The sequence below is a fragment of the Lycorma delicatula genome, chromosome 5 (genome assembly GCF_047948215.1).
Source record: "Lycorma delicatula isolate Av1 chromosome 5, ASM4794821v1, whole genome shotgun sequence".
NCBI lineage: Eukaryota > Metazoa > Arthropoda > Insecta > Hemiptera > Fulgoridae > Lycorma > Lycorma delicatula.
In genome coordinates this window covers 80,471,725-80,496,010 of record NC_134459.1, presented here as the reverse complement: position 1 = coordinate 80,496,010, position 24,286 = coordinate 80,471,725, and the positions used below count along the sequence as shown (strand labels likewise).

The following is a 24,286-nucleotide window of genomic DNA, read 5'->3' as shown; positions in this document are numbered from 1 at the left end:
TAGAATTTAAAGGTTCCCGCCAGTCATCTTTTATTCATTCCTATCAGTTAAAATATTTTAAGGATATTTTTTGGATGTAAGGAAGGAATAAAATAATAAATAAATAATGTAATTTTTTATGGATGTAGTTTTATAATTTGCATTGTCAACTTTCTACATGCCATTTTTGTTAATATTCTCTTTATTTGTTAATGTTTTTATGACAAATTGAATTAATAATTGGCAGGAAACGTGACAGACCTTGTGTTACTAGTATTCGTGTGCGTGCGCGCGCGCGAGAACATGATCGCGCGCGCTTTGTACTAGTCAGCTAGCTGACTCAATTCAAGTCCTTGTATAGTATAAGAGGTTATGCCGTAGACTGTAAGTTTTGAGTGTCACGATGATGTCAATGACCTTATATTATGTTTATTCTTACCGTAATGTTGACCACATATAGCAACTTTTATCCTATTAATTTCTTCCCCTTTTATCATGATAATGTTTATAAGATGAAATTTTTGATGCAAGAAGTAAGTTTAGAACTATATAAGCCTATTTAATTAAAATTTTATTGACAGATTTATGGTGTGGCAGAATGTAAATTTTACGTGAACGTTATTCTTTTTACGGTTCCGCAAAAATTTTGTTGTTAATGATTTGAAAAAATTTGGTATTTATTTGGAAATATCAGTAGTAATAAGCGCTTTGAAAGAATTTTTTTAAATCCCCTTTTCCAGTAATAATTTGTGGACGTGGTTTGTAGAAAAATTATTTCTTTTAAGCATGTTTTCACTTCGATGAGGTTTTGCCTTATTACTTTTCCTTTCCAACTCATATTATGAAAAGTTTTAATCAATTAAAACAAAAAATGGACAGTTTTTCATTGTACGTTTAGAATTAGGATTACTAGGATTAAATAAAAGCGGTTGCGGTATGAATTAATTGTAACTACTTATATATAAATTTTCATTTATGGATAAAATACGTTGCATTGTGCTTCTCATATAAACATCGTTGTTATGCTCCTGGATAATGATAGTATTTTTTTGCCCGTCGTGTAAAAGTTTTAGGTGGTATGTTAAATGAGAAATTTTTGCGGGAGGAGCAAATCGATTTTATTTTTTACGAGATCAGACATATGGTTTCGCCTTGAGGCGTGTCTAATTCCGCTTTGAACGTTGTCTTATTCGATAAATTTGTATCTACAGTATATTACTGTTGTTTATTCATGTCCCAAGTAACATCTTCGTTTTGTTCACCGATACTGTCTATTGTGAAAAACATTACGCTCAGAGAAAGCAAGTATGACTGGTGCCTCTTGAACCTCAGGTGCTTTACATGTGTCTTAGTCTTAAGAAGGACTGAGACAGATATTGTAACGTAACAGTGTAATGTACTCTTTCTGTAGTGAAACAATGTTGCTGTATTTGTATCTCGCTTCAGCAGGGGAAATTTTCTTGTTATAATAGAATAATATTTCGACCTTTGAAAAGACATTATCTTTTCGTTTATTTGTTGTTAATAGATTTTCTAACGATTCGAAGATTTTTCGACTAATCTGTTTTAAGTGTAAAGACTTCTTTTTCAGAAATAATAGATATTATGTTGATGAGTTTTTAAATAATTAGATTCACCTCAAGTTTATGAAGTTTCATTTAACGGGTTTTTAAATACGTATTGTTAATTAACATCTTCAAAATTGTTTAATTTATTTATTATCTAAACATCATTACATCATTTTTATTTCCTATAATTACTAATTACTTTTATGTATGTATGTTTAATTTTACGTATCAATCGTTTTCCGTAATTCTTCTAGGAAAATGCTGAACGCTTCTTTTTATTATCTGTGGAATAATATTCATATAATAGTAGTAAGGATGATGAAACCACCTAAACTTTCTCTTAAAATATTTTTGAATTTGAATTCACTTAAAAAAGATTTCCACCTCAATTTCATTTTAAAATAATTTTGACTTTTGTATTCGCATCTTTTTCTTATCAATTAAGTAATTTTTATGAACCACAGTCCATTAAAATCCTTTACTCAATCACCGAAACCGTAACATACAAATTCAATTTTAGTTGGGCATTACTACATTAACATCAATAATATTCTGTGTTTATAGTATGTGAGTTGAAAAATTCAGTTCACCGATGAACATCCATTCGACCACTACCGGCCCTTAAAACAATTTCTGTATTGTTTTTAATTCCGCGAACTCCGACGGTAAAGTTATCGGTAAATTTAATATTCTAACCAAATCCATGTCAGCTTTTAGTATATAAAAGAAAATGTTTGGAAAAGGATAGTTGAGAAGTTTGTGACAGTACCCAAATGGACCAACTCGACTACTTTTTGGCAGAGCTACCACTCTTAGCGATCACACTTTACGGTCTATAGCTGTGGATCTATATTTTAACTGTATGACTCTGCCACCAAAGTAGAGGAGTCAGCTATGGTACTAATTGTTCGGGTGAAGGGATTAGGAGAGAAAGGAAGAAGAGAGTTTTGAGGAACAACCCCAAGGTAACCTTGATAAGTAAAAAATTAGCTTGACCTTTAAATGAACTTCCAGTTTTCAACTGCTTAAATACTTGCACAGTATTTCCACAGAAATGTAATGACACAAACAGAATAAAACTAAGACGAAGTAATAAGTAGAAGTTAGAATATAATTTAAGGGGAAACAAGAGAAAGTAGTTTTTCATACGCTACAAATTTTCATCGTGCTGATGGCCATAACAGTTGATGTCCGTAAAACTCGAGAAAAAAAATTCCAAGCAATTCTTCTAACACCTTTCATTCCTAGTTAACCATTAATACAGAGAAATTGACAGTATCAATTGATTTTTGGAGATCTAAAAAGACTACAAGCGTATTAGTATCGATTTTTAAATTAATTTAGAGGTAACATCTTCTGTACTTGATTTTCTTCTAAAACCAAATTGAGATTTGAGAAAATGTCGTATTTTGTTACGAAAGAAAATTGATCGTATAGGCATTTTTCAAAAATGTTATTAATTATAGGGAAATATGGCTCCGTAATTGCTTGTATCACATTTATTGCCTTTATTTTTGTAAATTGGTACAAATGTAGCCTTTTTTAAAAATTCTTTAGGATACTACCTTTTCTACACATAAGTTAAAAATGTATGCCAATGATTTATAATAAAAGTTGTAGAATTTTAACAAACGAGCGGGCATATTACGTGGACCACAAGCTTAATCTGTTTTTAATAGTTACATTTTGTTTGAAATTACTTACTCTGTTATCCCTTCTAGTTATATAATGTTAATTTTTGGTTTTATTTATTTTTATGTGGAATTTAATTAGATAATTTCACGCCTATATTTGCAAAATGAGATTTTAAAGAATGTATGTTGCCTGTAAAAGTTTTATCCATATCTGTTATAAAAGATTATTTAACACGATCCTTATCTGTTTATAAAAATTATTTAACAGGTTCCATTGCCTTTTGTTATTATTCTTAAAATTTTCAATAAATAATTACTTTATGTCTGATTTTAAATTTGTAAAATTTACGTAAGCTATTCTTTGATGGAAGTAACGTATTTTTAAATTTTGTGGAAGTAAATTACACCTATTATTAACCACGGTTTTTTTCTTTATGAATTCTAAAGACTGCTTTATTGTTCTTTACAAATTTATTGCAGATTATTTTAGAAAATGTGTTGTACACTATTTCTGGATCATTTTGCTATAAACTACTTTATAGTTATGCTATATTTATATTTTATCCTATAAAACTAAATCATTTATCTTAGCGTCCATTTCGTTTTCTGTACTGTTGAAGGTAGATCTTCCACTTTTATTGGCGTTTGAAAATCTGTGTTTCTTGTGTTCTCAGACGATATAGTTTGTAACATTGTTGTAGAAGAATCTGTAAATAGTTTGAAATTGAAATAAAAAGTAGAAAATAAAAAAAATATGTAAAATAAATTATATAATGGTTCTAGCAGATTTTTTTTTTAAGTTGTTAGCAATTTAACGGAATACACTTTTATGGTAAATCTTATTAGTATTATTTGTAAAAGACTTCCTTATTTATTAATGTAAACCCTTGTAGTATAAAATAAAATTACAGATGATTTGATATATATTATACGCTTGTAAACAAAAGTTTTGTTTATAAATTACTGATTCCTTGCAATAAGAGTTTATAGTATACCATTGTAGAATATTTAGTAAGCAGTATAATAGTTTAAACAGTTTTTTGTTTATAATTTAACGTTAACTTGTAGTAAACAGTGCTGAAATTTCTTGTTATAAATTCTGTTAATTTATTTTTGTAAAAGGCTTGTTATAAAAATTTAAAAAGAAACAAACTTACAGTTCGTTTAGATATATGCCACGAGAATTTATGTACACAGCCCACCGGGTTGGTCTAGTGGTTAACGCGTCTTCCTAAATCAGCTGATTTGGAAGTCGAGAGTTACAGCGTCAAGTCCTAGTAAAGCCAGTTATTTTTACACGGATTTGAATACTAGTCGTGAATACCGGTGTTCTTTGGTGGTTGGGTAATTAACCACACATCTCAGGAATGGTCGAACTGAGAATGTACAAGACTACACTTCATTTACACTCATACCTATCATCCTCTGAAGAATTATCTAAACTGTAGTTACCGGAGGCTAAACAGGAAAAAGAAAGAAAGAATTTATGTACACAGTTCAGAACTTGTAGAGAAGGTTGTAGGTAAGAAGAAAAGGTTGCACCTTTCCGTGATTATTTGTCAGTCTGTTATTTATGAGTATAATAATTTCCTAGTAGAAATGATTCCTCGAGGTATTACATATTCAGTACGGTTTTGTACGAGGTTATTTTTTTTCGAGATCCGATCGGTCACGAAATTAAAACCACAGTGAAAATAAAAATTTTTTATTTGTAACAAGTACTGGCATAGTTACGCTATTTCTCTACATAGTCGCCACTCCGATTTAGACATTTGTCGTAGCTTGGTACCAACTTTCCAATACCCTCGTCATAGAACGGAGCCGCCTTTGTTTTCAGCCATGTTTCTACGCTGGTCTGCAGCTCGATGTCTGTGCCAAAATGTTGTTCTCCTAGCCAGCGTTTCATGTGAGCAAAGAGATGAAAATGGGATGGAGCAAAGTCCGGGCTGTATGGTGGGTGATCAAACACATCCCAACGAAAACGCTGCAGGATCGCTGCAGTGTACGGCCGAGCATTGTCATGGAGAAAGACAATGCCTGATGACAACATCCTCTCCGCTTATTCTGAATTGCCCTTCGTAGACGTTGAAGAGTCACGCAGGATGAGACTGCAGTGATGGTCGTGCCACGTTCCATGAATTCCACCAAGAGAACTCCATTCCGGTCTCAGAACACAGTAGCCTTCAACAGAAAGTTGGAGAAGGTTCGCTTGAACTTCTTTGGTTTACTGGGAGAATGAGAATCATACACTGTTTGGATTGTTTCGAAATGAACACATGTCTCGTCCCCTGTGAAAATTTTGTTCAAAAAATCTTCTTCATTTTGGTAGCGCTGGAGAAACGTTAGGGAGGGAGGCGTCCATTCTTATTGTTTTGTGATGGTCGGATATCATCTTGGGAACCCATCTCGCACACAGTTTGTGGTACTGAAGTCTCTCACTCACAATGGTGTAGAGAGCTGACCTTGAGATTTCAAGAAACTAATCGCTCAATACAGAAATTGTGAACCGACGATTTTCTCGAATTGCCTCATCCACTCGCTCAACGAGATCATCGGTTGACACTCGCTTCTTTCCCTGACCGCCTGCATCATGAACATCTGTACGTCCTGCTTTAAAGTACGTCCTGCACCATTGTCGCACTTTGCTGTCAGCCATTGAAGTTTCACCGTACACATACCTTATTCATCGATGAATTTCAGCTGCGTTACACCCCTCAGCCTGAAGAAATCGAATTACCGCACGCACTTCACACTTGGCGGGAGATGCTATTGTTGTAGACATGTTTACATGTTCAGAACTAAACGAAGTGACGCGGCGTGATTGAAGGCCATACTAGAGACGCTGCGCAACACATATGCGCAAAGGTTCATCCGATTTTTACGCGGGTTTTTATTTCGCGACCGATCGGACCTTGAAAAAAGTAACCCTCGTATTTTGACAGGACTTATTTTCCAAACAACATTGGAAAAACAGATTTAAATAAAAAACTTGGTGCTAAACAACTGCACAGTGTATGTTTAGGTCAAGAGTTTGCAAGAATTTTGCTCATAAGGCCTATTTACAACTTTGTGAATGACGTGATCTAAACGGGAAAGGTTCTGAAATCTAACATTAATTCCTATAAAAATATATTATAAACGGAAAATACAAATAGATAACCACTGAAAATAGATTTTAAATAGTGCATTATTATACAAGATTACTCATGTAGGCCTAATATCAAACTGTTTTTAATTATTTTTATTATAAATTTCAAATTTGGTGTATTTAAATACACCCATGTTTATCTCGGTCGTCTAATTAATCCGTCAATTACGTGTTAAAAATAATTGTCTTTACACTTATTGTATAAATAATCACGGAAAGGTGCAACCTTTTCTTCTTACCTACAACCTTCTCTACAAGTTCTGAACTGTGTACATAAATTCTTTCTTTCTTTTTCCTGTTTAGCCTCCGGTAACTACAGTTTAGATAATTCTTCAGAGGATGATAGGTATGAGTGTAAATGAAGTGTAGTCTTGTACATTCTCAGTTCGACCATTCCTGAGATGTGTGGTTAATTACCCAACCACCAAAGAACACCGGTATTCACGACTAGTATTCAAATCCGCGTAAAAATAACTGGCTTTACTAGGACTTGACGCTGTAACTCTCGACTTCCAAATCAGCTGATTTAGGAAGACGCGTTAACCACTAGACCAACCCGGTGGGCTGTGTACATAAATTCTCGTGGCATATATCTAAACGAACTGTAAGTTTGTTTCTTTTTAAATTTTTATAACAAGCCTTTTACAAAAATAAACTAACAGAATTTATAACAAGAAATTTCAGCACTGTTTACTACAAGTTAACGTTAAATTATCAACAAAAAACTGTTCTTTTACAAATAATACTAATAAGATTTACCATAAAAGTGTATTCCGTTAAATTGCTAACAACTTAAAAAAAAAAATCTGCTAGAACCATTATATAATTTATTTTACATATTTTTTTTATTTTCTACTTTTTATTTCAATTTCAAACTATTTACAGATTCTTCTACAACAATGTTACAAACTATATCGTCTGAATCCAAAAAAAAAAAAAACAATTGTCTCTTCTAATTTTACTTAAAATTCCAGGTAAATCTTTTAAAAGTAGTTCTAATTTAACGTCTACAAGTTGCACTTTGTATGTAATTATTGTAAATTTGCCTCTGTGTCTGTCGAAAACAGCATCCAGTTTCCCTTAAAATTTGTTTTAATTTTATAAACTCTCTTTTACAGAAAATTTAAAGGTTTTTTTTAGCCTTAACCCCATATCTTGCTACTTGGAAAATTGATCAGTATAATTTATATCAGCTATCTCTTTAACAAGATGCCCCATATTTTTCTGTAAAAAGTCTATTAATTACAGCATCCATAACTAATTTTAAATCCATTAGAAATAAATATTTTATTGATTTTTCTATAGTAGTTGAAACATTATTTGTGACTACTTTTTGTTCGTTCATTTCTTTATTATAATTAAATATTTTTTTTAACGTCCCTATCGATTTTCCAACTACTTTCTCTTATTTCCCCTTACTTTATCTAACTACTTCGTCTTATTTTTATTCTGCTTGTGTTATTAGATTTCTATAGAAATACTGTGCAAGTATTTAATTTGTTGAATACTGTTAGTTTATTTCGAAGTTCAACCTAATCGTTTACTTATCTGAGGTTACCTAGGGGTCGTACCACAAAAATCTTCATCCTTTCTCTCCGATTTCCTTCGCTCGAACAATTAGTACCTTAGCTCATCACTCCTTTTCTTTAGTGGCAGAATCGTGCTGTTTGAAAACAGATATCCACAGCTGTAGATGGCAAAGTATGATCGTGTAGAATTGCAGCTTCTTGAATTAAAGAACCGCAGCTACAGACCGCAAAGTGTGATCGTGATGAGTGGTGTTAAAATTGATAACAGTATTATTATATATATATATTGATAATAATTACAACCAAAGTGTAGAGTTGATGCATTAGGTTCACAAACTGTTCTCACATATTTCAAAAATTTTCTTTTATGTGGTAATAAAGGAGACATGGATTTGGTAAAAAATCTTAATCTTACCAGTAACATTACCGTTGAAGTTAACGGAATTAAAAACAATACAGAAATTTTTTACGGACCGGTAGTGGTCGAATTGTTTTGGATGTTGATCGGTGGACTGAATTTTATAAACCGATTTATAATACTATTAGCACGGAATACTATAGACGTCAATATAGTTATCCTTAACTAAAATTTAATTTGTATGTTACGGTTTGGATGATGAAGTAAAGGATTTTAATGGGCTGTTGTTCATTAAAATTATTTAATTTTTAAGAAAAAGATGTGAACACTAAAGTCAAAATTATTTTAAAGTGAAATTGAAGTGAAAATTATTTTAAGAGAAAATTTAGGGGTTGTCTCAAATCATCAACCTTACTACTAATAATTGTATATATATATAAATATTAAATTAAGTGCTGATCTAATTCAATTATTAATTTTCATTGTTAAATTTATACATATTGGAACCGTAAGATGTGTTCTATTTTGATTATTTCCTCTTATTTACTTATTTTTTTTTAAGTATCACTGAAACTTTTGTAACTGTGTATTTAAAAGAATGTTTATATCATACGAAACGAGTAACTGAATAATGATTTGATATCGCATGTTCTAATGATCGGAAGAAATTTTTATTTATATAATTGTTTAATTTAAAGAAAGTTTGTTATTTAACGGTGTACGCTTCCATTACATTAAAGGAAGGGAGCTATTTTCAGTCGCCTGACATCTGCTGCTTTGTGCAGACATTGTATTTATATGTATTTGTATATTTATAGCCGGAGAACACTTTAATTCCCGTTTTCTTTTAGTAGCGTTCCAGCCGCGTTGTCTTTTGTAGAATTGCAATTAATTTATTGCCGGTTGAAAATAGAACAGAGCCATTGATTTTGTGCTTAATTTTATTCATATAACATTTATCGTATAATTGATTTTTGCTGGTTATACATTTGAGTATATTTCACAATAAGTAAATAATGGATAAATTTTTATTTTTAAAGTTATAAATATATTTTAGAATATTTAATTTGTCAGGATTTAACCTTGACCTACGTTGTTTTGTATCCCAGATTTAGCTCAGATTATTTAGATCTTTTTATTAATTTTCGATTTCTTATTTCCATTTTGTTTACGCAGTAAGCTGGCGTTAATTGCATTTAAGCTGCAGGTTTTACACTAGATCTGTTAATTAATTTTAATTCTCTTAATTCTTCAAATTATGTTTTTCGTAAACTTCTTGACAGTAATCATTAATGATTCTTTTTGTAAAGTAAAATTTATAATCTTCTAAAGAGAGAATATATGTAAAAAGCTTGTCTTTTTAATAAAAAAAAAAAATCAAGCTGTATAATTTTGTATAAATTATAAATATATATAGATATATATTTTTTTTAGGAATTTTTTTCTTTTCCGATGTTGATCAGTGATGTGTCCACAATGTAAAATATATAAATAAATGTATGTATATTCTTGAAGTATCATAAATAAACTTAGGCAATATATGTACTGTTGATATTTTATTTTAGTGATATGCTAGGAAACTTTTACAGGTAGTTTACATTACCTTACCAGTTAGCTTACGTACATTATTGATAATAAAAGTTATCTGTTGTATCATTTGGAGAAACGCGTACCAGAGCTACAGATCTAAATTCATTCTATGTAGAAATGAGCCCAACACCAAATTAAATAAATTCCTTTCTTTTCTATTCTTTGATATTGATTCCATACGTTTATTTTCTTTTCCATGTCATTGTCGGTTTATATATATAATTGTATATTTTTTTTACACGTGTTTCTGTATATTTTCGTTTTGTCTTATCCACTCCATGCACCGCATTTTTTTTCTTTAATGTTTTACTGTAATTGTTTAATTTTCTCCTTTATTATTTATTTTTTATCATCTGAAATTTTATTGATTTCTTCTTTAGTAGCTCTAACAAAGTGTTAAAATCAGATTGAAAGGATTTTAAAACGGAATATCTTTTCTAACTGCTTTTTAGAATAGGCCAGGAGTATCATGATAAACCATCGGGTGCCTAATTGTTTTGCACCTACAAAAGAAAGTAAAATACAAAATATAATTGTCTAATATTTTTTTATTCAGTGTAGTTAACCAATCCTTAAATTGTTGTGCCATCGTCCGTCGATTTATTTCCTTTTTTTCGATATTATAAAGTTTGAAATTTAAACATATCAGAAAAAAAATCGTTTAAGATGAAAGAACACTTCACACTTTCTTCCTTATTTGAAATAAAAAAATTAAAATGTTATGTGTATTTCGTGTGAATAATATGCATTAATTATTGCTGTCTGTGTTTATGCGCAAGTTTATTTTCTATTTTTAAACCACTCTTCCTCATTCGGTGACTTAATTTGCACTAGAGATGATTCCTTTTGTTTGGGCGCAATCATACGTTTGTCTATTAGATATATCGTAAATATAATGAAGTGCCTAAAGGCGGATTTAGATCGTAAAAGGGAGAAAGGGTGAGAGGTGTTGCATACAATAGATTTTCTCCTTGGTGTTTTTATATATGTATATAGTGACTGCATTGCGGGTACAGTCTCTCGTAAAATGCAGTCTTATCGTAGTAGCGGTTGTGTAATGCTGTGGGGAATTATCCGTTAATTTGTTTTCTCGCATTCATGTTTTCTTTCTATTAAATAAAAAAAAAAATAATCTAGCTATTTACAGTAACTTATTTTTTAAAGGCTATTAATACGTGGAAAGCCGAAATACATGTTTGCTACTTGTTGCTTAATTGCCTTAACTAATATTTTCGTAACCTTTTTCTTTTTAACTGATTAATTAACGCGCAAGGTAGCGGTTACTTGAACTTTTGAAATTTGATTCATATCAAACGTCTTTCTTCTGTATACAAATTTCGAGCTGATTCAACTGTTAGCGTTCAATCCTTACGTCCCCTTCTAGATGTTGCTGTTTTTTTTTTCTCCCAAAACATCAAAGAAGCTGTAGAACCGTCTCAGATTTTCTCGGCTTCAAATCACGATCCTATCTATGAGTGCCGTTTAAAATTTTTGTGTTTTCTGTAATCAGAAAATACATCATATGGAGAGTATGGTGGTTGACGGACCCGGGGAATAGAATGTAATTAAAAAGTAATCTTTTAACGTATTCTTTTAACGAAAGTAATCTCAAGACTACGCATGAGGATTGGTCGGAGACATTGTAATGATGGTATTTCTCGTCGAAATATTTCCACAGGTCATATATTTTTGCGAGAACAGCATTACGATCGTGGTAGTTCTTTTACGAAAAATAACTTTAATTAATCAAATTCCTTAAGTTTTTAATATAAACTTTTCCTCTTGTTAAAGGCCCAGTAAAATTCTGATTGCTTCCTCCGTTGATCGGCCACTTTTGAAAGGGCTATACCATTCTTTTATTCATATTTGTGCGCTCATCTAATTTAAGTAACCGGTTTAGTTTTTATTTATTTTTAAAAGTGGCATTTTTTGTGTGAATTTAATAACCTGTTTTCGTTTGAGGATTATGAAAAATAAAATTACTCGTACGTCCAAATTCACTTTATGTTTAGTGAGAAAACCTTTACAATTCCTTGGTTTTGTTTTGTTTATTTATTTCCTTCTGTCAAATATTCATTAACGCTCATGTAATAGCTGTTTATGAATGAATGAATGAATGAATGAATGAATTTTTGTAACGTGTGAGAAGTGCCATTTCCGTTCTGCATTCGAACAGTTACCTTTCGGTAAAAGTCAGAGACGCTGCCACTGCACCATGTAGATCGATTTTTGATTTTTACATGGTTCTGGGGAAAATTTTCTTTGTGTTAACGTTTAAATAAATATTTTCGTTATTCGCCATGTCTCCAAAATAATTTTCACAATTTTTGGAGAACCAGTGAGAACTAGGCTGATATGAATATATATCTTTATAAATAAATTATGTCTTCAAATAAAAGATGAATTATAAATTTAATTTTTGTGCAAATATTTGTTTTTATGTGAATATAAAAGATACATTCAAGGTATTATAAGTTATATAAAACAAATATTTTCACACAAATTAAATTCATAATTCATCCTTTATTTGAAGATTTACATAATTTATTTATAAAGATATATATTCATATCAGCCTAGTTGTCACTGGTTCTCCAGAAATTGCGAAAATTAAATTTGAAGATCTTGAATGTGTCTTTTTAGTCATTACAGCGTAGTATTTAACGGATTAAAACTTAATTTTTAAGTTTTTAAATAATGATTATTTCAGTATTTTTTTATATTAAGTTTCGGAGAAAAATATAATTCGTTAACCTGGGTGTATAAGTTTTTTTTTGGCATTTGTCTTTAGACTTCTGAGATGTAACGGAATCCTTTTGTTGTGTAATTCACTTCTCTTATCAGCGGTATCATACTGTTTTTGTTTTCATTTTCTTGGTAAAACGTTTTTATTTTTAGGGCGTATTTCAGGGTGGTGGTCGGTCTGTTCGGTTATATTAGATGCGTCTTGTTCTCTACCTCGCGTTGGGGTAAAATGCGATTACCTTGCAGTACGCATGCGCAACTTTCTACGTTCACTCCCGCTTCACTCAGCTGTTCTTCGTAACAGTTTGTATTTATGTATGTCTTGTCTTTAACGTCTGTTCGTTACTGTGTTTTTAACTTGCATTACCTTTATGGTTATGTGTTGTGATATTGGATTTAATAACTATTATACTCATGCCGAGTACTTAGAATTTGGTATGATTCGTCATGGGGAAATCATTTTCCCGAAGGGTATGCAATAATTATTTTGCTTGAAATTATAATTTTTTGTTTTTCGTGTAAAATATTGATTTGTTAGTTGTTATAAAGTAAGCGCTATTAATCTATGCAAAATACTTTATTACTGAACGGGTTGGTTATTTACAGCCAATTTGTTTAAGTGAATGAATGCAATGCATTGATTTTTTCTTTCTTGTTGACATTGATGTAGGTTTTACTTTATACTATATCTTCTGGTTTAACGACAGGTAGGTTGTCGTGAGAGATTTTTTTGTTTGTTACTTTTTAGTTAAACAACTAACTAAAAAATAATGAAAAAAATCACTCGTAATAAGAAAAATGAACTTCCACCATTAATTGTTACGGTTTTGTTTCTATTACAATTGTTTTCTGTTATATAATATTTAAAAGTAATGCTTTCGTATTCTAAGGTCTTAAAAACCTTTTTCAGTAACTTAAGTAAAGGAAAGACGTGTGTAATTTTTTAATTTAATCTTCCCGTTAATTAATAATTTAAAAAAAGGAATAACGTTCGTTTGTGAGTGGTACAGCAGAGGAAAGGGAAGGCAGTGGCCCTATTTTTGTGTTTTTCACATAGAAAAATACAAAATTAATATTTAATTATTTCTAGTAATATATTTTTAGGTTCCATTCTTGTACAGTAATAGGTTTATTGCTCCAAAATTAGTAGCATAATTTGAATTGTTTGGTTGCTCCCGTTCATAGTGATTTTTAGATTATTTTCAAAGTTTTACTATTAAACCGTTACAAGTTAGCATATTTAATAAGGTGGATCTTATTACCGTAGTAAGACTTTTTTTATTATTGTTAATACTATATTTTAGGGTTGAGCCGTTTAAATTATTTTTAATAAATATATTATTTCAATTGATAGGTAAGTATTTTATGAAAATAAAATTAAAAAATCAGTTATCTTTTATATTTGTATTTCAAAAATAATTTATTTTCGTTGTATAAACATTTATTTATTGTTTAACGTATGCAAACGTTTTACTATATTTATTTTTTTTTTTATTTTCCATTCTTGTTTTTCTTATGAACACTGATGATAACAGTATTTTGAAACGTATTATTTTGTGACCTTCAACATTGTCAATAGTCTCTAATAATTTGTGGTGTTATATTTACAGATATATTTAATTAGTTGTTGTGGTTTTAGTAAGTAAATTATTATAAACAATGAAATCTTCGTTTTGCAGCCTATACAAATTTAATTAGTTGTATTTTCTCATAAATTAGTTTTTTTTTTACTGTTATCCATAATTAATATTTTTCGTTAAATACGCAATTACCGATCATGTCGATGCATTTTAAATGAAAATCTATTAAAAGGAGTAAAAATCTTTATACGCTTAAACAAAACCTAATTATAATCATTGTTTCACCAGAAAGGATACATTGATTTGTTGATTTGCAGTGTCTGTCTGGATTTTTCTTTTAAATGTATCACATATAAAGCATCCAAGATACAAGAGGTACCAGTCAGAATTACTTTAATTTAAGAAATGATACAGCCAGTTCAATTCGTAAACTGGTGAAGTTTTCATTTGTAGACCAGAACATTTCTTGCCTTTTGAATTCGGAATGTCGATGTACAATAAATAGTACGTTTGGTTCGTTGAAGAAGGCGACGAGAAACCTCACTTCTCACTTTCTTCAGCAAGACTGACATAGGATGCTTGTTTTTATTGAGAATGGCTACACCGGTTTCAGAGAACGGCTCTTATTTTATGTCAGATCTCTTACAACCGATTTGGTGTTGATTATGGTTTTTAGTAACCAACGCTATTGTTTTGTATCGAGAAACTGAAATACAAAATCTAACGTTGCAAATGTTTTTGTTGATGTTCGAGACTGAGCTAATGTTGTAGAATGTTAATATAATGATAGCTTTTTAGTATTAATAATAGCTTATTTTTAATAGGTATTGTATTAGTTTATTATTTTCTTTTATTATTACGATATTTTAACTGAGATTCCTTTTATCTAACATGGAAAAAAAGTTGACTATACGTAATTTTCATTTCTGAAAAACATTGCACTCGTTCCTTTACAGAACTTTTAAAGGAAAAATAAAGTTAACAGATTACACTATTTGTACACTACTTGATGGGAAATTTTTGAAATATTAATGGTTTAGAGCCGAATATTTCAATATTTTTAAATCTTGTGCATGTTTTATTTCGGTTTTACAGTGTTGGTTTATTTTCTTTTATTTTGGACCTACCTTTTAGGTCTGAGTGGTAAATATTTATTTCTTTGCCTGAATTTTGTTCTACTTTTGCTATTTAATTGTAAAGATAATATGTTAGTCATACTTTTTATGCGTGCTAGTAGAGTTTTGTTTAGCTTAACATTTTTTTGTTTAGTAATTAATATTTATTCGTACGATGATTGATTTCAAACTTTTAACTTTCTTTAGTATTTTTAATTGATTCAGCTGTAAAACATAAATTTGTTAGTGAATTCTTTGAATTTTTGATGATTTTTCCCCACGTACCCCTACTTTTGTTTGGACTCAGCCAATTTTAGGTTTTCTCTTAGATTTTATTTAGTTTACGTTATAGTAACTTGTAAATTTCATATAAAAAAAGTTATTAGCGTAAAGCAGTTTGACTACTAGTTTCACAATCGGCGGTTCGTAAAGCTGAAGTAGCCCGTATATTTCTTTCCGTTTTTAACTTCCGTTAGTGAAGGAGATAATTATTAGTCGTATTTCATTCATTAGGTTAAGGCTTAACTTTGTATGAATCAAAGTAAAAATCTGCAAATCTATGCCTGCACCACCAACGTAACTTAATTTCCCCATCAGCTCTACATTTTAAGTTAAATAGTTGTACATACATCTTTCCCCTGCTGTTATGTTTTGTTTCCCTCGGATAGGGGTACGTGTTTTTTTTTTCATTTACACTATTAGCCGCTCGCTTGTCAATCTATATATTTGTTTTCCATTTGATTGAGTTTTGTTTAATTGTAAGTGAATGGTGCGCTCGTTTCCGATCAGATCGTTGTTGGAATATTCTGGTAAATCTGACGTGATAGTTACATAGGAAATGGTCAAGGTAAATGTACGCTAATGACAGTATCCCCTCCCTTTTTTATTATTTTACTTCGTGTATGTTAGTATGAATGGATTCTTGTTTAATTTTTTGTTGTATGGTGGTTGCTTTTTCTATAAGTTTTTTCAAACTGTTTAGTTTCAGTGAATACATAAACTAATGAGCGATGTAGATAGACATTTTTGTATCACGATGTTTTCAGATGGTAGTTGTATTCGAAATTAGGGTAAGCTAATGAGTTTGGTTGTTAATTTTTTTCTCTTTTTCTTAATTTTGTTTTTCTATTTTTATATTTTACTTGTTAAATAACGCATACTATTGATTAATCGATTAATTATAAAATAATTAAAACAAAATATTTGCAAACGAATTCTTTATTTTTACGGTTAAATAATTCTTGTTTTGTTTTTTTTAAGGTTAGCTATTAGGTTAGTAATTTAATTACACGGTGTAGAATTTCGTGACTTATACAATAAGTGTATTTTCAAAAGATTTTACAGTCCGCTCTTGTATCTTTGTCGAATTAATATCAATAAATAATTTTTAGTCGTGTTATTCGTTATGTAGTTTAATAAATCATCGGTACAAATTGATATTATCCTAGTATTTTTGCGACGTTCCTAGTCATTCTTCGGACCTTTGTTAGTACTTGCAAACAGAGGATGGAAACCTATCAAAATAGCAAAATCTGCTTTTGTTTTATCACTTGTTTTCCCAAAAATAGTTTTCTGAACTGCAGTCCCAACAAATAAGGAAAATATTGAATGAAGCCTCTTTGAAATTTCATAACATATTCCCTCGAAAGTTATTAAATATTTTGTTCGCTTTATTCTTTATCTGTTGAATTTTTCGGTGTATTATATTCTCAGTAAGTAAATTATTAAAAAAATGCAGTTTTATCTCGAGTGGATGAAACTTCTGTTCGAATTATAATTAAGATTTTCTTCAAATTTTGTCCATGATTATTTCACAATAATGAAATGCAGAGGTTTGAACGGTTAAAGTGATTTAGTTAAGTACTTGTAATTTGATCACGTATTGAAATCAAATTTTCGTAGGAAATTTGAAAATTATTATTTTAATAACATTCATTTTCGCCTCTATTAACTTATGCGGGAACGGCATTCTCATAGAGCAAATCACAAAAAAAAATTTTTTCAGGAGGGGTTGGATTCTCCACAGAAAAAAAATAGGGAATGAAAGTTGGAAATTTTGTAGGTTTTGTTTGTTTTTCTTTTAATATTTAAGTATAATCGGAGCTAGTGAGTGTCAAAAAAATTGTATGTCCTAACGCGTATCGAGGCCTCCTGTAAGTAATTTTAAGATTTCTTAGTTTATCCTTTACGTTAAAACAGATTGGCTGGTTGGATGATGCTCGTATTAACAAATAAACACAGTAATGAGAATCCGCATTGCTTTTGTTCGAAAACCAGATATTTCACAGGAAAAACTTAAAGAAAATATTCTGATAAATTAACTGTAAGATTTTAATTTTTTATGTTGTGTTATCCTAGACGGATGCTATTGGTTTTTATCCGTTATTCATTTACTCCTGGAGGTGATACCTATCCTCAATTTTCTGGGTTTTTTCATACTCTACTTATTTTTAAGTGTAAGTTCTTTACTACGTACTTAGGGAATTTGTTAGATTAAGAGATGGAAAACATATTACCCTCGAATATGAATTAAGCATGTTTTCAAGAAGATACCTTCAGTGAGGACGAAGATCTAATTGAACGGATAATTAGCTTGGGTATTTCCAGTTGACATAAGATTCTGGGGATGTTCCTTGAGAACCCTGTACTTCAGTAGCTCTTTAATTTTTGAAGCAGAATATATTTAATCTCATAGACGCTAAATCATTTATCGGTAATTTGTTGCTCATATCGGTAATAATGCACATATCTCCTACGTCAGATTATGACAGGGATGTTTGCCTACTTCCTGTATGAGTCTTTATAATCCCTGTGGGGGATTATTTGTTTCGTATTATCATCCTATGTGGATTTTTCTTTCATAGTATTTTTTAATCTCAATCCTTTTTTCATTTTGAGATCTATGGTGTAGGTTACACCCTAGTAGGACGATGCTGGATCTTGTAACGTCAATATATCCGTGGTCGGTCTGGCGGGATAGTTATAATTTCGTTTTGGTTAGCTTCATAATACGCCTAATGACCAAAGTGCTTTTTTGGTAAAGTTAGAAATCTTAAAAAATGCAAATCATATTATGGATATAGGATTCTATTTGGTTGCAGTTTTCAGATTCTTAAATTCTTAGGTTTGATTAATAAAATTTGTACAGTGAAATGTGATTATACGGACAAAGAATATTGAACATTTTCTTGGGAGTATGATCAGATTCACTTTAACATTACAGCTTAGTGTAGAAATAGATATTTCAATCAAAAAGTTAACATTTCAGTAGTAGAAATATTACGTTGTTAGTACTTTATTTTTATTTTAAATTTGGTTTAAACTCCTATTTCGTTAAATTTTCTACGAGAAAATTTGCAGAATAGAAAAGAAAATTTATTTACAATTTTGCTATTTTTGTTTCCTTAAATGTTTTGATTATGATTTCCCTCCCTCAAAATTAAATTTCAAAATGGCTGTAATGCAATTTTATCGCTGTTATCCATTGATCTCCTTTTGTCTTCGTTTTACCTTTTGTTTTAGTTGTATTACTTATGAATCATCGTATATGAGTCAACGAAGTATGAAAAACATTTATTATACGTGTTTCTTTATCACGGTGTGTGTACGTTTGTACTTTTATCAATATTTCTAATCTGTATTTATGAATCCTATTGAATTGAATTGTTAATAAATGTAAAATGAGCTGACATAATTAGTTTTTTAAGTATTATTTTAAGTTTCTTCGTTGTTATTACCCTAATTAGTTTTTATATGTATAAATGAAATTTGTAATTTGTTAATTTTATTTTTCTTTGTTTTTCAATATATTCTGTGTTTTATAGCGAAATTTAGCGGTTACTTCTAGGTTTTTAGAAAATTAAATTAAATCATTTGTCGCGGTTGTTTGTGCGGTAGAGCTCTCTCCTTTTTTATCACTTAAGTACTTGTTCGTGTTAAAAATTAAATATTAACGTAATTTAACGTAGCGATTGATATTTCAACTGAAATCTACAATTTTTGAACAATTGGAATAAAATTTTTAAAATTTTCCATTAATAAAAGCGTTTTGATATTCTTTCCGCAGTCACTATTCTATTTTCGTAATGTTAATCGGAGTTTTTCAATGATAAAATCGAGTAAATATAGGAAAAAGGTCTCTCTCATATTATTGTTATTTTGTGTAGGCTGCTCCTCGCTTTAACAGAAAATATTAAATGAATCACTCATTTGGTATAAAAGCCGAAAAAGTACGGCGTTCTAGGTTGTCCACTATTCATTTTTTCCCTTTAATCCCGTCTTTATGTTTTAATAACTGAGATAGAAGCAGTTTTTCATTTACGTTTAGAGTGATTATTAACATATATTTCAATTTGTTCTCTCCGTTAAAAAAGCTCATTATTGCATAATGACGACCTGTGAAAATTAGTATTTTATGATGTATTATTTGAAAAGTCCACAACTTTTAAATGTGGCCCTCTATACGATTATTCAATGTTAATTCGATTAAAAATTCAGCAGTGTTGGCATAGCAGAACTTTGTTTATCGCCTTTTGTGCATAACGTTGAATCTGTGAGTATTTTTATTAACTGTATTAAGTTAATTATATACGATTTTAATTTAATTTAAATCTTAATTATGGTTTAAGGTCGATATTCATCACATCTGTGTTATAATAGTATACAGTTTAAATTTAGAAAGAGAGTGGTGCTAGTATAAAAGAACGCCAAAATTCTCCTTTTGAATCTCATGCGGTTATTTGCTATTATTAAATTACGGCCTGTTAATTATTAGTATTTTATCTCAGTTTTCGTATGGTTGTCCTCTAATTGAAAATACTATTTTGTATTGCAATTTGAGAACTTTTTTTTCATAATCCACGACTTCAGAATCGTACGATTTTTTTGTATGGCAGAATTACCCAGTCCTTACAGCTAAGAGATTTCCATTTAAAAAAAAAATATTTTTTTTGAGTTAAAAAAATTCAAAAGGGAATCTATAATTGCACTGTAAAATAACAGTCCGGACAAATTCATCTAGACCGTAATTAATTCTGACCAATTCACCTTGGTTGGTACTATTCCGTTAACTTGTAGTTAAAAAATGATTTTGTTATTAATTATTGATTCAATTTTAACCTGGTTACATAAACACGGCATTATAAATAATGTTTTTATTTTGTTAGTTTTTGTGCAAACCAATGTAAAATTTATGAAAAATTCATTAGAATAATTTTTTCTTTTCACGGATTGAAATAAATTTTAAAAATTATGCCGGTTTTTCTCTTTGTAAATGTGCATTTAGACCGATAGAAAATGGTAGTTCACGTAGTGAACATAGTAGGTACGTACTGAATGATTTGAATTATTCCTCCCGCCCTCATCCTGGATTAATAGTGCTCTTGACCGCTGACAACTTACGGTAAACCGCAAGGTAAGTGTTGACGTGCCATTAGTAAATAGATTTGATCGACTGTTGTTCTACCTTTTCGTGTTTCCTCACCATTAACGTAAATAATTTATTATAAATAACATGTATAGCCGACCCTACCTTTATTCTGTCTGCCTTATTTCTGCCATTCATCATATTTGTTATAATTAAAAATCACCGTTCAGAATCGATTATTTTTAATTTTATATTTTTAAGTATGCGTGTACCACTGAAGTAGTACTTATTTATTTTTCTTTAAGCTTTATATTAATAATGTATTGAGCTTTGTATTAAGCTTTGTATTTGAGAGACAAAAATATTGTCATCGTTAAATATATCTTTGCTTTTTCGGATGATGTAGACCTATGCTTATTTGGTTCCGTGAATGCATTTATTGAACTGTTCTTCTTCATTAATAAACGAAGTCTTTTTTTGTATATTCATGACAGACCCATCTTAAAACAAAAACTAGATTGTACTTGCAGTTTTATTAATTTTGATTATAAGGTCCAAAAGATGCTTTTCCAAGGAGATTCAGTTTTTGTTGCAATTTTGTGTTTTTGTAAAAAAAAAACCATTACAGCTAATAACATACGCTGCAAAAGTTAACGGGAAAGATGATTCTTCATAAATATCAGAAGGATCTGCGGTTATTGTTGTATAAAACCAATTTAGTATAATTTTTTCATAATTCGTAGCTTAATTACTAACTTCGATATGGAATGTTACTTTTTTGGCAAGTTTTTAAAAAAATGTTTTATGTTTAATTTAATTATTTCAAGTTGGTATTGTTTTAATCTTTATAACAACATAAATTTAATAATGGCATTTAAAAAAATAATAATTGCGTTACGCTTGAAATTGAAGTCGTAAGGCGATAGAAGTATTGTTAAAAAGTATCGGTCGATCACTGAAATACAGTCCTAACTAGACTACTGGTTCGAGAGCGTGAATAAGCGTTTAATTCTTGTCATGTAGTTTCATTTTTAGTTAAAGTAAGATTAATCACTTTTCCTTCTATATTATAAAAATCTATTGACCACATATAGTGCTTGTATATAGATTCAAAAATGTTGTTCTACGTTGATTATAAATCAAAATTCAATAATTTTGTGAAAAAAGTTTTGTGCTTAAAAAAATTATAGGATAATTTTAATAGATATTAATGTAAATTGTGAATTAATGAATCCATAATAGTATTATTTATTTTTTCTTAATAATACAGATGCTGAAGTTTAAGATAAATAAAAAGGTGACTTTCCCCGTTTTCACGTCTGTAAGCGTCACTTTTCGTGGTGCATGGTATGGATATTTATAAATTCAAATTTACTTTTTTTAAACTGTAAAAAATTTCGATATAGAACTGTGTGAAGGAGAATTATTTAAAAATTGTATACGGTTTGTTTTAATTTTGTTTTCTCGTAACTTAAAGAAACAGAGGAAGTCATGTATCGACGCATCGAAGTTAATTTAAATTTATATTAGAGTGTATGTTCTCTAAAAATGGTTTAAAATGCATTATCAGTTTGTAGATATCAGGAAGATTCCGATGTGTTCTGTGGAAAAATCGAGATTTATTTGATTTTAATCTTCTGTAAATATAAAACTATTCGAGAATTCTTCCCTGTACAGAACTAATGAATGATTTTTCTGAACTTGAACATATTTGTATTGTTAATAATGTTATTATTTATGAATATATACCTGGTTTGTGATTGGATTTACATTTGGAATTTCTTTCAGTTTAAAAACAATACTATTTTTTACTTTGTTATTTTAATACTAATGCATTAAGATTTTGTTCATATTTAAAACGAGATAAACGTTGAAATCAACTTAAAATATCCTTTGAGTCTTCTTTTTTTCCCATGCCCTTTTTCGTTTAGTTCTTAAAATATACAATAGCTTTTAAAATGATCCCTTTAAGATAATGGATTGAGATTTATCTTTAAAGAGAAAGAAAGAAGACGTTCGTTTAAATAAAACATTTTAAAAATAGTAAGTGAAAGAGTAATTTAGTTTTTGTTTAAAAAATCTTTTGTTTACCATCAGCCATCGATTTTTGAAGTATTCCTTTTTGATTTGAGTTAATGTAATACATTATTCACATCAGAAAGAAGTAAATTAATTTGATACACGCTTTTGAAAGTAATGCTTGCTAAACAGTAGCTAAGTGATGAACGGAGAGTGAAAGTGGCACTTTTTGGAGCCGAATATCAATTGCGATAGACTGCATGCTATGTGCAAAAGTGTATTCTGCTCATTGAAAATTGCGCAAGGGAAACCATTATTTAAATTCCTGGCAACCATTACTCCTTTGCGAGTCTTGCACGGGATAATTATTTTTCATGAAAATGGCCTAAGAAAAATAATTTACTTGTTTAAAGTGTTTGTAACAGATCAGGTCACCACAACTGGTGGCTGGAATAATGGCAACTTTACCGTATATGATTATATTTTAATACGTAAGAGAGAAGTTGGAAAAATTTCTTTCTTAGTATCAAAGTAAGTTACCTACGCGCGAAAACGTACGCATATCCCAGTAACAGTGGAGGAAGATCTATTATCACTTCGTAATTGATGGTATTCAAGGGAATGTTTCGCTTTACCGGTTTAAAATAAATTTTAAAAAATAAAGTGAAATCGTTAATTGTACAATTGTGTCTTTTTAAAATCTGTTGTTTCTTAAAACCGATTTTTTCTCCAGATTTAAAAGGGATTCCCTGTTCGGATTTTTTGTTCTATGTTCTAAATTGCCTTCTGCGTATCGATCGTATGAAAATGATCGATATTACAAATTTTTTTTAATTTACTTTTCTGTTCCGATATCGTCATCAGTGCATTCTTTATTGATACAGCTGTAAAGTTCATTAGTCCCTGACTAATGAACTCTTGAATTGATTAGATGATTTTAAGATCGAGTTGCGGTTGCTTTGTTTCGCTCATTTTATGAGCCTGTTTATAATCAGCGATATATTAATAGAATTAAAATATCCAGTTGTACAATTTGAATAATTTTATTTAAATAAAATTATGAAATAGATTTATGAAGATTACTTAATAGAAATATTAGAAAGTTATTGATTAATCAGGAGTGAATCTAGGCATTTGGTTTTTAAAAAGACGTTGATATCAGTTTTACTTCGGTTGTTTAAGGCTATTTTTAAAATGTAAATGCTTATATTACTATTGAAATTAGCCAGATACAATATTCCTTTTTGTTGGCAGAGACTTATATGACAGTGAGCTGTATAGGAAGACTTCCTGTACGGCACATGTTTCTTCTTTCCCCAGTGTTTTTACTGTATTAGTTTCTATTAATAAAATTACTACTTGCTTTACCGTATTTAAAACTACTACTTTGTTCAAATGAAGGGTTCGCAAACGATAGGTCGGGACAGTCATCGCCAGAGACGTAGGCTGCCTCGTTTTGTGTCTGGATGGTGTATTATTATTTTAGGTGTATTGTTTTAAACCTGTCGATTTTTTTATAGTAATTTTTATATTTACTGATCAAATTATCCAGTTTTTGTCTTATTACCCGGTAAATGATCCTTGTTAAAATTTTGAAAAATATTTTCTTCCCACTTTTTATCTGGATTAATTCTTGTTTCTTGAACTTTTGTTTTGTA

The 24,286-nt window shown here is 29.9% G+C and overlaps 2 protein-coding genes across 4 annotated transcripts in view; one reads left to right on the top strand and one right to left on the bottom strand.

The window, feature by feature from the left end:
* tacc (transforming acidic coiled-coil protein) overlaps positions 1-24,286 on the top strand; it is a 136,707-nt gene that overhangs the window by 10,246 nt on the left and 102,175 nt on the right. Inside the window, exon 1 of one of the 2 annotated variants that reach the window (XM_075366456.1) lies at positions 12,884-13,020. The exons of the other annotated variant lie outside the window; for it this stretch is intronic. Within the exon in view, the coding sequence (XP_075222571.1) occupies positions 12,997-13,020 (24 nt within the window). The 5' untranslated portion in view covers positions 12,884-12,996. Of the gene's footprint in view, positions 1-12,883; positions 13,021-24,286 lie in introns of those variants that run through there. 2 annotated transcript variants of the gene reach the window in all.
* Positions 1-24,286, bottom strand: part of NANS (N-acetylneuraminic acid synthase) — an 80,630-nt gene that overhangs the window by 33,247 nt on the left and 23,097 nt on the right. The window lies entirely within an intron of this gene.